Raw genomic sequence first — 17,410 nt, forward strand, 5'->3', positions numbered from 1 at the left:
ATGCCTCCCAATTTTTATCTACCACATGTGGGTGTGCGGCCAGCCCATTCCATGTGTCTGCCCCTCCTACCAGTCTTGATGTAGCTTCTTTTTTATATCCTTAATTTTAGGACTTCTATTCAGCTAGATTTCAAGCAGTACTGAATGATGGTTGTTCTGTAGTTTAGTTCTGATGTGGTTGTAGGAGGATTCAAGTACTGCTTTTACCTACACTACCATCTTGACCAGAACCTCTCTCTCTCTCTCTATATATATATATTTTTTAAAAGGCTTGAGATAACTGTTTTCCTATTAAAATATTATGACATTAAATGTTTAGAGATCTATAGAGATAGAGCATCATCGGGGTATAAAATATTTTATTTAGTTTGTTATTAAAAGTCTTCACACAACCACAACTATTTTAAATAATAACCATCATGTTTTGAAGAAATACAAAGAGAAAAATTTCACCCAACTCTTTACACAAACTTTGCAATATCAGAAATCCTATAGACTATCATTTGATCTAATTAAGTATATTTCACTGTGTAGGACTTGTTTTTATCAAGTTATTTATAGCTTTAGCTATCTTCCTTACTACTGTGGATATTGCAGGTCAAGAGAGTACATGCATAAATTCTTAATGTCAGAGAAACTCAGTTTTCTAGAAGTTATACATTTTCATAAAACCTTAATATAGCTAGATTTTCTAGGCCTGTTGGCTTTTTTTTTTTTCTTTTTTTAGTTCCTGGGTGATATTTTCATTATTTTTATGCCTGTCATAAATTTCTTAAGATGCTTAAGATTTGGCTGAGTATTGAGTCAATGTGAGTATACATTATTTAACTCACTCTCCTAGTCAGAATAAGGAGCACCAGAAAGTGCAACATGGTCTCTGCTTCCAAAGAGTTTAAAGAGATCTGAGAATAATTACAAGGTAAATGTTAAATAATACGTGTAGGACTGTTGTATGTGCAATAGTTGTACTGTATTTGTGTTTCTTGTAATTGATGTTTGTTTGGATTATGGAAGTTGGGAAGGATTTGTAATGAGGGGAAGGGGACTGTGACATGGGATTTGAGCTTGTGGTGTGGGATTTGAAGGATAACTAGGGTTTAGATATGCAGAGAGAGAGTCTTTAGATGCAGGGAAAACAGTGTAAGGTGAAACATGAGAAAGGGTTAATATGAAGTGTAAAGGAAAGAGTGGGACTATCAGCTTTGCTGAAATAGAGAACTGTATTTGGAAGAATATTAGGAAAATAAATAACAGATAGACTGTGTCTAGATTTTACAGGGTTGGGCAATTACAGTTGTAATTTAAACTTCCTTCACTAAAATGAGGTAATGATAATATTTTAGAGCTTATAATGTGCCATGCATTTTACATATATTAACACATTTACTTCTCACAGCAATCCAATGAGGTAAATACTATACCCCTTTTACACACAAGGAGACTAAAGCCCAGGGATATTAATTTGCAAAAGGCCACACAGCTAAGTAGTCGAAGAGCTGAGAAATGAATTTAGATTGTCTAATGTTATACTACCCCTTTATAGTGATTGCAAGCTCTTTAGCAGGGGAATAATTTGACTCTTGTATTTCTCTCACTTTTCAGCTCCATTCTGCTTTCTCTTGCTTCCTATCCATCCTAGAGGCTATTATCTATTATTTCAAGTATTACTTCTTCCATAAGGTCTTTTTTGATACCAATCTCAGCAAATATTTCTGTATTTCTGTTTTCTGTGTTTCCATGGCACCCTGTAAATACTTCTATCATAAGACTTACAAAATATTTTGTAATTATCATTTTATTTGTCTGTATTTGTTAAAGACAGAACTAACAACTTATAAAATCTTTTTTTAAAGTCAGATGATAAAGTTATTATTCACATCAACAACGAACTAAGTAAAAACTGCATAAACAACAGAGGGCTCAACATATTTGCAGTAGAAGTGGCACCCAAATCTACAATGGTAATGCATTATTTTCTAATTATAGCCTTTTGTTTTCTCAATTAAAAAAAACATTTTTGCTATTAATGCTATGAATAAATGTATATGTGAAATAAAGTAAAAATTATTTTAAGTTTGATATTTGTATTAGTATCATCCTATACTAGGAGATGGGAGACTTGGCTCTAATTCAGTTCTCACTATTTGGTGCAGCTAGTATGGAACTCTCAGTTCCAGTCTCTAAAGTTTTTATATCACCAGCTCCACATACTCCACAAGATTAATGTAAAGATATAATGATATACATGAAAGCACTTTTGAACATCATATAGAAGTACAAAGTAGTATTAATAGTAATAGGAGTTTTGATAACCCAAAATACTTTTATATATATTAGATTTTCTAAGGCAACCTGGAAGAGAAAATGCCAGGAGTCAGGAACAGCTGTTATTCTGGTGTTAGCAGAACCTTGGGTTTCTGACTTAATAAAGAGTTGAAAGTCAGGGACAGATTAGTAGACACTGAAACTAGTCTAGTGAAGGGAAAAAGGAAAAAACTTTCTATTCCTACCCTTTCTTTCTCCATACTATCCATGAAATCCTAAAACATTCTAGAACAAGGTAAAGAAAGATTATCTTTTCTGTTATTCCAGTGAGAATTTTAGAAAATGTTGCAGTAATGAGGAAAAGATTTCTATTCCTCTTTCTGCCACCCTTCTTTATCCACCTACGCAAACACCAACCATCAGCTTTTATGTTGGAGTAGAATTTAGTCTGGATTATCCCATTAGACATCAGATCATAGATTGCAGGTTTGTACTAAGGATAAACATTATAGAATTTTTTATGTACAAGGATATTTTTTATATTGGGTCTAGAAATGTCCCATTGAAAAATTAGTCCAAAATAACAATTTATTAAAGAAAAGTAAAAGTTTTCTATTTTTATTTGCAGGTTTGTCAACATGTAATGCCTCTGAATGAACGACAAGAATGGATATATTATTGTGTGTTTTCCCTTATATCTTAAATAAGGGAATGTGTGTTTTTAGGAAATAATTCTACTTGAGACTATTAAATTAAGAAGAATTATTTCGGGTTTAGTCTGTTACTTGTTGATCAACTAAAGGTTAATCAAGTTAACTGATATACATAAATAATCTATTCAATTTATATGCATTTACATTTCCTGCTACAGATTATTAGATGAATAGATGAATTATAGATTAAAAGATGAATAATCTTTTAAATGTGTGGCCTTATTTAATGGGAAATCTAGGCACATTTTATTTATGAATAATAAGTCAAAATAAAATTATAGGTAAGCTTTTAAAAGGTAATACTCAATGAATTCAACAAAATCCTATACACTTTTAATTTATTCATTAAAAAAATACCCTAAACTGAAAGAAAATATAAGTGGGCCAGCTGCAGCAAGTGCCCTGTGTGACCTTCTTGGCTTGTTGATGCTTTGTCCAGGGAACCTGCAGATCTGGGACTCCTGTCTGTGCCCGTATTGTCACAGGCATATGGCTGTGGAAGGACCAGGGGACTTTTTGGGCCCCTTTTCCTCCCTGCTGCTGCTGCTGTTGCTGCTGGTGACAAACAGCCCCTGCAGGGCCTGCCTCTTCCCCGGTAGCCTCTGTGTCCTGCTGCAGCTCTTCAGCTTTGAGCTTGTGCCCTCCCTCGGGGCCCTGCATGGGCTTGCCGGACCACGTTCCACCTTTGCCCTGTAGTGGGAGCCACAACATGCTCAAGGATGTGCTGGTGGCCATGGGCAGGCAGCTAAGAATGGAGCAAGAGGTGTGGGGTTAGATGTTGAGTTTACTTCTGACAGGATTTATGTCTTAATCTATGATGGCACAGTAGATAGGATAATTGATGGGACTGGTCAATGTATGATTTGACATTTGAACAACTTAGAAAGCTTAATGCTGCAGCAAGTCACAGATTCAGAAATGATTTCCCTGATGAGAAGCTCCCTACCCTAAGGGAAGCCAGTGCAGAGTGCCTGAACCAAAACCTCACAATCTTTGATGTTAAAGGCCATGCAAATATGGCTACCGATATTCAAAGAAAGTTTATAGGCGTTTCTTCTACTCTAGAGTAATAGTTTCGTCTGCTCTTTCTTGCCAGAAGTTATCTATAAGATGAAACAAACAGATCACATGTAATAATGGCTTTAACTCACAAGCCTTGGTGTCCAAGCCATACCAGGAGGTAGAAAACTCTGGAAACAATCCAAGGTTATGGTAATGGCCATTCTGCTTGATTGAAACATGCCTAATACCTTGTGGTACGTGTGTGAAATTTCAGCTTTCCTCATGCAAAAAGACTTCATACCCTCAGACTACTTGAAGAAGTGGTTACCTAAAGGCAGTGAGGTTGTTGCTTAGACTGTTAATACCTTTAATGAAAAGAAGTTACCACGAATTCCATCTTGGTTCCAGCTGTATCACAAACACCATGTTGGAAGACTGCACCTCAGTTCTAGATATCCCACCCCCATCCGACCCCACAAAAGGAACTACATCTACAGAAACTCGCTGCTGACCTCATGCAAAGATATTGCTATGTCTTTCATGCTAACCCAAGCCCTGGGAGATCAGGTGGCTCACACAAGCAGTAGTCCATAACTGCATTTTACCCGAAACAAAGCAAAACCCAGTGTTGCTGCCATGCTCCATGGAATGCCTAAGTTCAACACTGTTGCTCTTGAAAAGCTGGGTCTGCAAAAAGGTACAACAGCTTCTGCCCCAACCTAGCTGAGGCACACACCTTAACCCAGTGAGGATAAGCACAAATTGAGTTGTGCAATTTGGGGGTGCAGATGCAAATGTATGAGGAATGTGTGCTCACTCATAGTTGACATATTAAAACTTGCCACACTTATGTAATTTACTTAGGTCAAATATTGTATTGAGCTATGTTATCAATGTACTGTAGATGTCAAACTTGTGACCACACTAATAAAATCAATAAAAGGAAAAAAATAAAATGTAAATGTAGAAATTCCCATTTGATTGTATATTTAATTTTCTAATCAGAAAATGTAATTAAAGAAAAATTTGGAGAAATTCATTTTTATATTGCAGCAAAAATCTAATCACAACTACAGATATTTTGTTTTGACAGTAAATTTTTTAAATCAACTTGTGGATTACTTTTAATGTATTTTGCAATATGAATTAAATCTAAATAGCATTTAATGAAGTAATACAATGCATAAATAACTATATTAAGCAATTAAGGACTATATAACCATATCAGTAACAGAATAATTGGCTAGTAAGTGTCAGCTTTTGAAATATGAATATCAGTATGGTAGTATATTATTTTGCACTTAGTACATGCTAGCACATTGTTTAAGTGTCATTTGAATTTTTGACCCTTGATTTAGACATCTGTAAAATGGGTAGTCATTATTTAAAAGTGTGAATTCTTTAGATGATTTTTTCAGTCTTCAGTTCTTTTAGTTTTAAAAAGTAATGCAATGTGAAAGCATTTTATTACATGCCAAATGCTTTATAAATTCAATAAATATGACAAAATATTCTACTTCACAAAGTATTGAGTTGTAGGAAATAAATTATCTGGCTATGTTGCTAAGAGCATATAAAATTATCTCTGCCCCAAGCTGTAAAAATGCTTTCTGTAACAGGATGGTAGGTGACATAAAGTATTAGTGGAACATGGAGACTCAAGAAAGAGAATAGTGAGCGCTTAAGCCTTACCTTCCACCACTACCACTTGCTTAGGCGTACTGAGCTTGTTTTCCCTTCAATTATTCACCTATGGGGAGGGGGAGACCTATCTTACAGTCCCATCTTTAATTAGTCAGTAGAAAAGATATTTTATTTCAAGTTAAACTTTCTTCCAAATGAATAAAAATCCAAGGGAATCAGTTAATAAATATAAACTAGGTTGCATTTTGGGGACTTTAAAGTAAATGACTTTTTAAAGATTAGTTCACTACTGTGGTACTAGAATATCTAAGAAAAATTTAATTCAAGTCCTGAAATACCTGACTTACAGGTGATAGTAATTCTTCATGCAACCAAATATAGTTGTTGAACACATAAGATGTTTTCTTTAAATTCAAGAGGTGTTTCCCTCTTTCAGGGTAGTTTTGCCTGGATTAGCCATAGTATTTTCAAATGTGATTTTGCATGTGGTTTAATTTAAAATAGCACATGGATACAGCTTACCAAAAAAACATGGAGATATTCCAGATCTCTCCTGTATTCTAGCTCATACTCCTGCCTGTTTCTTTAGTGCTTGCATTAAAGCTTCCTATGAGTGAGTTTTATCTTTAAACACTCCCTCTATGTTGGCTTTTCCCCATTGTTATTTACTCTTTAGAGACTTTTTATCTTTAAGAAACCTCTTACTCCTCATCTCCCTCTACCATTGTTTCTGTTGTCCACACTTGCCACGCCCACTTTCTTGACTCCCATTCATGGCTGTTCCCATTCATGGACTCTCATAACTTCTTTGTCATCAAACCCAGCAGATATTTTAAAGCCTTCTTTCCAGGGTTAGACATTGTTGATCTTTCTGGGACACCACACTCCAGATTTTCTTCCTACCCTTGACTGGTCCTTTGCAGACCTTTGTTGCTTCTCCCAGTTTCTACATTCTCTCTCACCTCAGGCCCTTCAGATGTAATGTTTCCTTCTTGCCTGTAGAATAATTCTTCCCTCCAGTTTTCTTGCTTCAGATCTTGGAAAATGTCACCTTTCCCAAGAATTCTTTCCTGATTACTCCACCCGCCAAGACTACTTTGATGGCCCAGTACTTTGTGCTTACTCTTTGTTGTCACACTCGACATACTATCCTGGAATTTCTATTGGTCTGTACTCTTCACTGGGCTGAAAGCAGGGACAGTTATAATTCCAGCCTATGCCATAGAAAATATAATGGATATGAAATAAATCTTTGTTGGGTGATTGACTAAAGTGGGAAGAAAATTATAATACACTTATATGAACAACGATTTTTTCCTTATTCTTAGAGCTATTTGTTTATTAAAAATAGACACATAAGAAAAAAGCTCTCATTACTATTTAATCCCAGGTAGGCAGACTGTTATTCATGTCATTAAGTAAGAGGTTAAAACCAACTAAAACAAAATGAAATAAAAATTTAATATTTTCACTAATTAAATGCAATTTTAAATCAGGGAAGATTAGACTAAATGGTCAGTAATCCCTTCCTACTTTAAAATTCTACCATTCTAATATTTTAAAACGGAATTGGTATTAAGTATCAAATGCTGTCATAAGCAATTCTTAAATTACTATATTTAATAATTTTGTTGCTTTTCCTTTGGATATTGCAGTAGACCTGTTTCTATTTTTTTTAAAGCCAGTGGCCTTCTCTTAGATCTATTTTTGGTGTAGGTTAAATATAAAGCAGAAACTTAATACACCATACTAATCAGATTTTGAATATAATCCAGGAAAATGGAAATGTATTTCTGATTTTGGCCACCAGAGGGTGAGCATATTATTTTATTATTCTTAAGTTGGGTGGTGGAGGAGTGGGGGAGAGAGAGAGAGGGAGAGAAGCAGATTGATTGATAATATTTCTCAGCACTTGATTAAGACTTTTATGACTTCTAAGATTGCTTAGTTGAAATATATTGTATACTGTGAGTACGTTCACGCACATTCTAATAAGAATGTACCCCCATTCTTATTAGAGACTATATATAAATTATTTCTAACTTATATAGTGGATACTAAGTCTTCTTTTCTTAAAAGGGTACCGACTTTCACTTCGTTAAAATAAAAAAACAAAGAGACCAAACTTAAAAATTCCCTGAGCAGACAAAACCAGTTTAGTCATACAAATAAATCTTAATTTAGCTTATTTTACAAGACTAGCTTGACTTGGGTCATTTCTTGCTTATGCTTCTGGAAATCATAAGCAAAACTTGAACTGCTTCCCAAGGCTGATAGGAAATAGCCACAGAAAATTCTAATATAACCAATCAATGCGCAGACTAAACAGTCACCGCATTCTCATTATGTAAGCTGCTTTATAACGATATACCCTGAGCCTCACTCCATGTTTAAATCTGAGTGCTCCCAGTTTGCAAACTGTCTTGTTGGTGAATGCACAATAATTTTTACTAATTATTACTTCAGTGATTTATTGGTTTTACTTCTGTTATATCCAAACTTTTGACAACTTCATGAAGTTACAAGTATAAGAGCACATAGAAATAGCTCTACTAGGTTTACATAGGATTGTAAAACTTATCTTTGCTACTCAGCCTAGCTTAATTTCTGGGGGAAGAAAAGGACTACATAATGATTTGAAGAGAAATAAGGCAAACAGTAGAACTGGTTTAGGGAAAGTAGATGAGATTCATGTGGAGTGACAATTTAGGGACCAGGAACTAGGAATGGTTGCTGAAAGGGGTACAGGATTTTGATTGCTTTGAAGTGTCTCTGCTTATTAACTATGGCGAGTATTGTCTAAGGAAGATGAAAAACAGGCATTCTCAATTCTTATGAATAATTCACAAGCTGACTGTATTTGTGGTATTTGACCACAGCGAATTCGTATGTTAAAAATAGGGGCTCTATTTTTTTCATAATGCATTACTAAATATATATTTGAATGTTAAAAAGAAGACCTACATATTATAAAAGAGAAATATGGTTCCATTCCCCCAAATTAAATATATATTCAATTTCTTTTAGACATAATAACCAACATTTTATACACATTCTTTATCCTTTACCCTTTAACACAAAGGTCAACTAACTTAAATTCAAGTCCAGCTTAAATTTAATCATCTTAAGGAGGCTAATGTCAACATATAATGTAAATGCAACAGTGCCAGTTACAGAATAGTAGCATCGTAAGCTTTCTAGCAATTTCAGATATAAATATGCAAAACTACTGAAAGATAAAATTTTCTGTGCCTTTTCTGAATATCTGTTGCAAAAATTTCTGGATTTAGCCATTGAAAGAATTGTTTTCTTCTTGGCAGAGCATTGACAATTTTAGGAGACAAAGAGGCTGGTGAAGGGTAAATAGGGGCATACAATTAACAAGTAAGTACCCGTTACATATTGCATTAGTTACAAGAGAGAAGTAGTAGACATATCTCTGTCCTCAGGGAAAGAAAGGGCTGAGGAAATGAGCTACATGTCAACCTATTAAGGAAAAATACTGTCTTAAGCTAATAAACACTGATCATTAAGCATAAACTGGAGATGAGGGTGTGGCAACAGAAGAGGAAGGGAAGGCTGGCCCAATTTGGGGCAGGGTGGGGAGATAAAATTCTCTTGGAAGCTTGAAGGAATGAATGAGGTGTAGTTTGAAACTAAGTAATGCTTTGACTTGTTTTTAGTCATGCAATACAATGTAATTAAATATAAAAGAGGCACATTTTAATAACTATTAAAGATGACTCATAGGCTTTAAATTATTAAGTACTACACTTATTAGACTAAGTTTAATAGAACAAGTTGGAAAGATCAATGTGGACTGGAAGAATCGGGGGGCAATTTAGAGCTTTAACTGATCTTAAAAGAATATGGGGAATTTTAAAAGGGGAGAAAGGACATTTTAGTCATTTTCTCATGTTTGTTACTTTTCTAAGATTCGCTGTATTGTATCTCTGGCCTTTTAGTATCATAGGCAACGGGTCAACTGATCATATGCTTATTGAGTATACATGGTATGTCCAGAAAGTATCAAGCCATATAGTATGAAAAATAGAGACATTTACTGAAGAAGATACAAGGCACAAGAACATAGGACAATGACAACTCAGTCTCCTTCAAATTTATGACCTTGAGTTAATCTGGTTCATTGGTAGTGGTTTGAATCAAATAATAAGCTAACTGCAGAACCATGTTGCTTCTGCTCTGGTAGCAGAGGCCATGGAATGAATTTTGCCATTGACACATTTCATGCCAAAATCCTGCATCAAAATCTCAGACATAGTAATTTTTGGAATCCCCAGATCAGCTTCTTGTTCTCACATAGTCACTGATCTTCGTTGATTGCAGCCTGTACACGTTCAACATTCTCAGGTGTTCTGCTTGTTGCAGGCCTTCCAGAATGTGGATCACTTTCAACAGATTCTTGACCATCTTTGAAGCATTTGTGCCACATTTTTATTTGCACTGCACTCATTGCCTTGTCCCCAAAAGCCTTCTGAATCATCCAAATAGTTTCTGTGGAGGAATGTTCAAGCTTAGTGCAAAGTTTGATGCTTATTCGTTGCTCTTCTCAGTCATTTTGAATACAATGGCCACAAAGTACTCATGCTCATTCAACAGCATCTACTGCCCCCACAGATTAGTACAGTGAAGTCACATTGTTCACTCTCCTTAACTGCCAGGTTACATCGATACTGTGCAAACCATTCTCATTATATGAACAACGGCTGGGCTTTCCAGACAGACCTCTTATATATGTATGTATAGAGTGTGTGTGTGCGTGTGTGTGTGTGTGTGTGTGTGTGTGTGTGGAGGGGGGAGAGAGAACAAGAGAGAGAGAGAGAGAGAGAGCACTGCTTTACTTACTGCACATAAAGAGGTAAAGAAGTTGACATTGTTCCTGCTCTCATTATATATCATCTATCAGAAAAGATAGATTGTGAACAAGTATTACACATTGTACCTTTAACATACATTTTTAAATGACTCATTCTTCATGAAACCTTTAATCTTTTCCCAAATCCAGAATAAACTATTCCACTTTGTGAACTCTATTTTAAAATGAGTGCTTTCTTTTGTCATGTTTTTATTTCATATTTAAAAATTTATTGTGAATTTATTGTGACCTTATTTTGGGAGGGGGGGCCAAGATTGTATATATATCTGTTAACTCATGTACGAGTATAGATCCATGTAGACCCCAGCACTGTCAGGACACAGAACAGTTCTGTCACCCCAAAACTCTGTTGTACTATCCCTTACAGTCATGTCCTTGTCCTCTTACACACATACCCCCCCCACACACACTTCTAGCCTCTGGCCATCACTGATCTGTTTTCCATAGCTATGGTTCTCTCTTTTTGAGAATGTCATAGGAATGGTATCATGCAGTTTATAACCTATTGAAATTGAATTTTTTTACTCAACATAGTGGCTTTGAGAATCAGCCAAGTTGTGTGTTTTAATAATTTGTCACTTTTATTGCTGAGTAGTATTTCACCATATGGAGGTATCACAGTATGTTTATTCATTCATCTGTTAGGTTGTTTTCAGTTTTTGACAGTATTAATAGAACCATTTTAAACATTCATGTACAAGTTGTTATGTGAACATAAGTTTTCATTTCTCTAGAGTAGGTATCCAAAGGTGAGATTTCTGGGTTATATGATATATAAGTGTATATTTGACTTTTTAAGAAACTGCCAAAGTGTTTTCATAGTGACTGTGCTGCTGTGTATTTCCACCAGCAATGTGTGGAATTCCAGTTGGTGTTGCCAGCTCTTGGTATTGTTAGCATTTAGTATTATCAGTACTTTTTGCATTAGCTAGTCTAACAGATGTGCAGTGATATTTCATAGTGATTTTAATTTGCATTTACCTAAGGAACTAATGATGGAGCAACTTTCTATAAGCTTCTTTTCTATCTGTATATATCCTTATCAGTGGGTTATCCATCAGTGGCATATCAGAAGGGTTATCTCTCTTCAAGTCTTTTGCCTATTTTAATTGGGTTGTTTGTTGAGTTTTAGGGTTCTTTATAAATTCTTGATATGTCTTTTATTAGATATGTGATTTGCAAATAATTTCTACTAATTTGTAACTTGTAGCTTGCCTTTTCATTTTCTAAGCTGTACCAAGTGGTTTTTTACATAAGTTTTTTAATTTTGATGAAATCTAATTTATTAATTTTCCTTTAATAAATCATGTATTTGGTGTCAAGTCTAGGAAGTTGTTGCCTAACCTCAGGTCACAACAATTTCTTCCTGTTTCCTTCTAAAAGTTTTATAGTTAATTTTACTTTGGACATTTATATTTATGACCTATTTTAACTTAATTTGTGTATGAGTTATAAAGTTTAAGTTGAGCTTCATTTTTTTCGGTAAGAAATGTCAATTATCCCAGCACCATTAAATTACTCTTATGCCTTTGTTGAAAGTCAACTGACCATATAACCCCATGTTTTGTGTGGGTCTGTTTCTGGACCTTCTATTCTGTTCCATTAATCTATGTATTTTTTCCCTTAACAAATACTACACTGTCTTGATTACTGTAGCTTTATATGAAGGGGGATCAAAAAACCCAGAATTTATTTATTAAAAATTGTGTATTTACTCTTACATATTTAAGTACTCTCCATTTGATGCAATACACCTATCAAGATGTTTTTTCCACTGCTCAAGACAGTTTTTGAACTTGTCAATTTTGATACCTTTTAGTGCTTCTGCCATTTTTTGTTTCACTTCTTCCACATGGGCAAAACGTTTCTGTTGGAAGACTTTTTTCATCCAGGGGAACAAACAAACAAGTCAGTCATGGTGAGACCAGGTGAATAAGGAGAGTAGGGCATGGGGGTCATGATGTTTTGGGTCAAAAACTGCTGAACACTCAGTGCGGTGTGGGCACATGTGCTTGCAAATCAGCCATCATGAAATGGGCAAATGCATTGAAAGAGCCTTCAAAAAAATTTCACTGAAGCGGAATGCAGCTTCCAGCAACACTAGCTGGAACACTGCTACAGATGGGTTCCTAGAATACTCACCTAGCAGGGGAAGTCTGTACTACAAGGGGCCTGCCCCCCAGAAGATAATTTTGGGTTTTTTTTGAGGGGGGTGCCCCCTTGTATATAGTAAGTCTTGTAATTAGGTAATGTGATTTCTCCAGTTTTATTATTTTTTTAAAAAATTATACTAGCTCTTCTGTTCTCTTTCCCTTTCCAAGTAAATTTTAGAACTAGCTTATTTATATACACAAAAACTCGTGGTGGAATTTTGATTTGTATTGTAGTGAATGTATTTGGGGGCAGCTGACATGTTTATTGTGTTGATGCTTCCAATCTATGAATATGGTATTTCTCTCCATCTATTTAGGCTTTTATTTATTTCATCAACATTTTATATTTTTTAGCAAACAAATATGTACATCCTTCATTGGATTTACATCTGAATATTCTATGAGCTACTTTAAATGACATTATTTTTAAATTTGTTTCCAGTTTGTACATTGTTAGTATATAAAAATATTGATTTTTAAAAAGATTTTACTTATTTATTTTTAGAGAGAGGGGAAGGGAGGTAGAAAGAGTGGTAGAGAAACATAGATGTGCAAGAGACAGATCGATGGGTTGTCTCTCACATGCCCCCAACTGGGGATCTGGCATGCAACCAAGGTATGTGCCCTGACCAGGAATTGAACTGGCAACCTTTCAGTATGCAGGATGATTTCCAACCCACTAAGCCCCACCAGTCAGGGCAATGTGATTGCTTTTTGTGTGTTGGTCTTATATTCTGAGACATTTGGTAAATTCATTTATTAGTCCTAGGAACTTTTTTGTTTGTAGATTCCATAGGACTTTCTACATAGAGAAACATGTTATCTGCAAATAGGGACTGTTTCATTTCTTTTCAATCTGTTTGCTTTTTCTTTTTTCTTGCCTTATTGCACTGGCTAAGATTTCCATCATTAAGTTGAATAAGAATGGCAAATGTGAGTATCCTACTTTCCCCCCAATCTTAGAAAGGAAAGCGTTCTGTCCTTCACCATTAATATGATGTTAGCTGAAGGTGTTTTTGTTGATGCCCTTTATTATGTTGGGGAAGTTTCCTTTTATTCTGTGTTTGCTGAGAGTTTTCATCAGGAATGGATGCTGAACTCTGTCAAATATTTTTGCTGCATCATAATATGGTTTTTCTTTTTAGGACAGTTAATATAGTAGATTACACTGACTGATTTTCAAATACTGAACCTACCTTTCATTCCCAGGATAAACTGCACTTGGTTGTAATATGTTATTTTTTAATTGTTGTGGATTCAATTGACTAGTATATTGAGCTTTTTGGGGACTATGCATATGAGGGATATTGGTCTGTGGTTTTCTTGAGTTGTAATATTTTTGTCTAATTTGGATAACAGAACAATGCTGGCTTCATAAAATGAGTCAGAAATGTTTCCCCTCTTGTTTTGTGGGAGAAATTGTGTGGAATTGGGGCTATTTTTTCTCTAGATAATTAAATTTACCATTGAAACCATCTGGGTATGGAAGTTTTTAAGTAATGGAACCATTCAGTTTATTTCTTCTTGGGTGAGGGGTGATTTGTGGTTTTTGAGGAAATGGTGCATTTTATCTAAATTGTCAAATTTATGCACATAGAGTTTTTATAAAAATGTTTATGGGACCTGTAGTAATATCCACCTTTCTATTCCTGATATTAGCAAAGTGTATTTCTATTTTTTTCTTTGTCAGTCTTGCTGGAGATTTATCAATTTTATTGATCTTTTTTGAAGAACCAACTTATAGTTTTAGTGATTTTTTATTTCTATGTTTTAAATTTTATTGATTTCTGCTTTTATCTTGATTACTTCCTTTTTTTCTGCTTGCCTTTGGTTTATTTTTTCTGGTTTGTTAAGGTAGAAGCTTAAATTATTGGTTTGAGATTTTTATTCTAATAATAGCTTTAAAATACTCTTGTGGCTTATACTTTATTTCTTATATTTTATTAATTTGTATACATATCCAAACTCTCCAATTTTAAACTCCTTAAGTTCAGGGATTTTAAGTAGCTAATCTGAACCTACCTAAGTATCTTGTACTGTGTGCTTAGTGAGACTCTCATAGATGGTTTCAATGGAAGGATATATGGATAAAAAGAAAGTAAGCGAAGGCAATGAATATAAATTGTTTCAAAGATATGTTCAAAATAAAGAAAAATATGTAACAGAGGCTACAGGACTCAATATCGTGAAAGGAAGAGAACAGAACAATTCACTCATAAGGGAAATTGCTAACCCCAGTCTAAGCTACATGTGATAGGGAGTATTCAGAAGTTCAAAGTGGTATACAGAACACTCATAGTGTTTTGTGTCCTCTTCTACATAACAGATGAAACAAAGAACGCTGTTCCTTATTGCACTGGCTAAGACTTCCGTAATTATCCTGAATAAGAATGGCAAGGAAAACTCAAGGAAAAAAATTAATTTGTTCAGATAATGTAAGCAAAATAATAAGTTGGAAATTATTTACCACCGTGATTTTTTTGATTCCACTTTTTACTGTGCCATACCAGACATGCTTTCCTCTGTGGTGTTTCATTGGTAAACCTTAGGCTAGCCTGAAGTCACACTGTAGGTCTCTAGAGAATCAGGCTGTCAGTTGACCGGCTCATACCCCTTCACATAATTAAAGCACCTGTTTTAGTTTGCTATGGTCCTGCAAACAAAAAATGCCACAAATTTGGTAACTTAAAACAACTTGGTGGCTTAAATTTATTTTCCTACAATTCTGGAGACCAGAAGTCCAAAATCAATGTCACTTGACATCCTTTATAGTAGATCCTAAAAATGAGTTCGAAGGTGTTTTCAGGGTTGTGCTCTCTGCAGAGGATCTAGAGAGAATGTGTTTCTTGCCTTTTCCAGGTGGCTGCTGGCATTCCTCAGTTTGTGGTTGTATCACTCCAATCTCTGCCTCCAAGGTTGTATCATCTTTGCCTCTGTTGTCAAGTCTCTCTGCCTCCTTCTTACAAGGACACTTGTGGTTGCGTTTAGAGATCACCTGAACAATCCGGGATAAGCTCCCTTCTCGAGATCCTTAATTATATCTGCAAAGTCCCTTTTTTGCCATCTAAAATGACCTTCATAGGTTCCAGGGTTTAGGACATGGATATCTTTGGGGGAGCTATTATGTAGCCTAGCACAGCACCTTGATTCCTCAATCAAGAACATTGATGAAATGAGATAACTGAAGACATTCATTATTTCTTTAAAAATGTCCTTCATAATCTTTATTTTTAAAAATCTTATCTTTTTGTCATTTAAAATATTAATATTTGCATATCAAATATTCATATACATTAATTTAGACTGATATCCTTTATAGTAGATTCCAAAAATGAATTCTAAGAAAAAAGTCCAACTTATCATATATCAATCTTTTTAAAATATAGCTTCATGAATAACCATTTTACACTGAAACATGAGTTCAGAAACTATTATTATTTTGGCACAGGAACAAACTTAATTTCAAAATGACAGACTCCAGATATCCATTAACTTTTATTCAAACAAAAGTTTTAAGCACCCGGATAACTTATGGATACAAATAGAATAGATATTAAATGGTTTCATATTGCTTCCATATGTAGAAACTGGTCATTTCTGCAAGTTACAAATAGATCAAAATTTCCCATAATGAGCTAAATCTGCAGCCACAAAGAACCTATGATTTAGGTTTAACAAATGAACTAAAATGACATTTGCAGCATTGTTCAGAATTAATGTGTATGGGTTCATATGGAATCATCAATTAGTTATTTGCCAGCTACAAACAATTGAAAATTCTCATAGGAGATTATCTACAACTTTCTATTCCTTCAGAATTCTCTTAATTAAGAGACTGTCAGGCCTAGTAGAACCCTTGGGTGGGAGAAAGATTGGGACAACCATTCTAGACCTAAAATGAAGACTGTCTCAATATTCTTCAACATGGATTGTTCCACCATCACTTACACCACCGGATAGAAAGTTGAGTGTACACAAATACAGTTATGTTTTTAACAATAATGTAATACATGCTTTTATTGTATGCCATCCAGGTGCTTTCTAAGGCTTTGTCTACATGTTGTTATGATAATTATTTTTTAGGATATAATATTATGATACTTTATGATACAGTATTTTTTATTTTGATAATCTGTTTATGAGCCATGTACTAGCTGTTAGATGGCTCATGCTGCTGGATCATCCACTTCACCATCCAGTGTTTCCAGGATAAATTCCATACTTAGCTTTTTCATTAGACATTCCATATGCTTACCATTTGTTACTTGCTGCAGTCATCAAAGTTTGATATCCTATGGTAAACACATTTCTTGAAACCATTGTGGTTGGAATGCAAATGATGATTTGTGAAGATAAAGTTGTTTTTAATAAACATGGTGTTTGGAAAAGGGATTTGACGAATTATTGTACATTGATCTGGCCAGAATTTAATCTACCTCCCAATTATGTATATTTAGGTAGAGAAATCATTCAAGACTCACAGGATTGCCAACTGCTTGTTCCTTGACCTAGATCAAATCTAACAAAATTCTGAATAATTTGGCTTGCAGGAAGACTCCTTAATGGCACATTAATAACTTGCTTAAGAAGTAAATCTTTCTTGCCTTTGAATGTAACCTAATAGATTTAAACTCAGGTTTATGGAAGGCTGGATGACATATAGAAAAAACACATCTAAATCTTTTTCGTGCTAGATTGATGTTTCTGAACAAATTCTCCCTCAAGGTAGAAAAGCC

At 34.7% G+C, this 17,410-nt stretch overlaps 1 protein-coding gene and 1 pseudogene across 1 annotated transcript in view; both read left to right on the forward strand.

Annotated features, from left to right (window-relative positions):
• Nucleotides 1–3,041, forward strand: part of EFCAB7 (EF-hand calcium binding domain 7) — a 49,376-nt gene extending 46,335 nt beyond the window's left edge. The window contains exons 13-14 of the mRNA XM_054574179.1: nt 1,854–1,961; nt 2,894–3,041. Of these exons, the coding sequence (XP_054430154.1) occupies nt 1,854–1,961; nt 2,894–2,968 (183 nt within the window). The 3' untranslated portion in view covers nt 2,969–3,041. The remainder of the gene's footprint in view (nt 1–1,853; nt 1,962–2,893) is intronic.
• Nucleotides 3,042–3,171: 130 nt separating this feature from the next.
• On the forward strand, nt 3,172–4,747 carry LOC129069401 (glycerophosphodiester phosphodiesterase 1-like; annotated as a pseudogene).
• The last annotated feature ends 12,663 nt before the right edge of the window (nt 4,748–17,410 follow it).

Source organism: Pteronotus mesoamericanus, unplaced genomic scaffold (genome assembly GCF_021234165.1).
Source record: "Pteronotus mesoamericanus isolate MK-2021 breed Mesoamerican mustached bat unplaced genomic scaffold, CSHL_Meso_final contig_105, whole genome shotgun sequence".
NCBI classification, from domain to species: domain Eukaryota; kingdom Metazoa; phylum Chordata; class Mammalia; order Chiroptera; family Mormoopidae; genus Pteronotus; species Pteronotus mesoamericanus.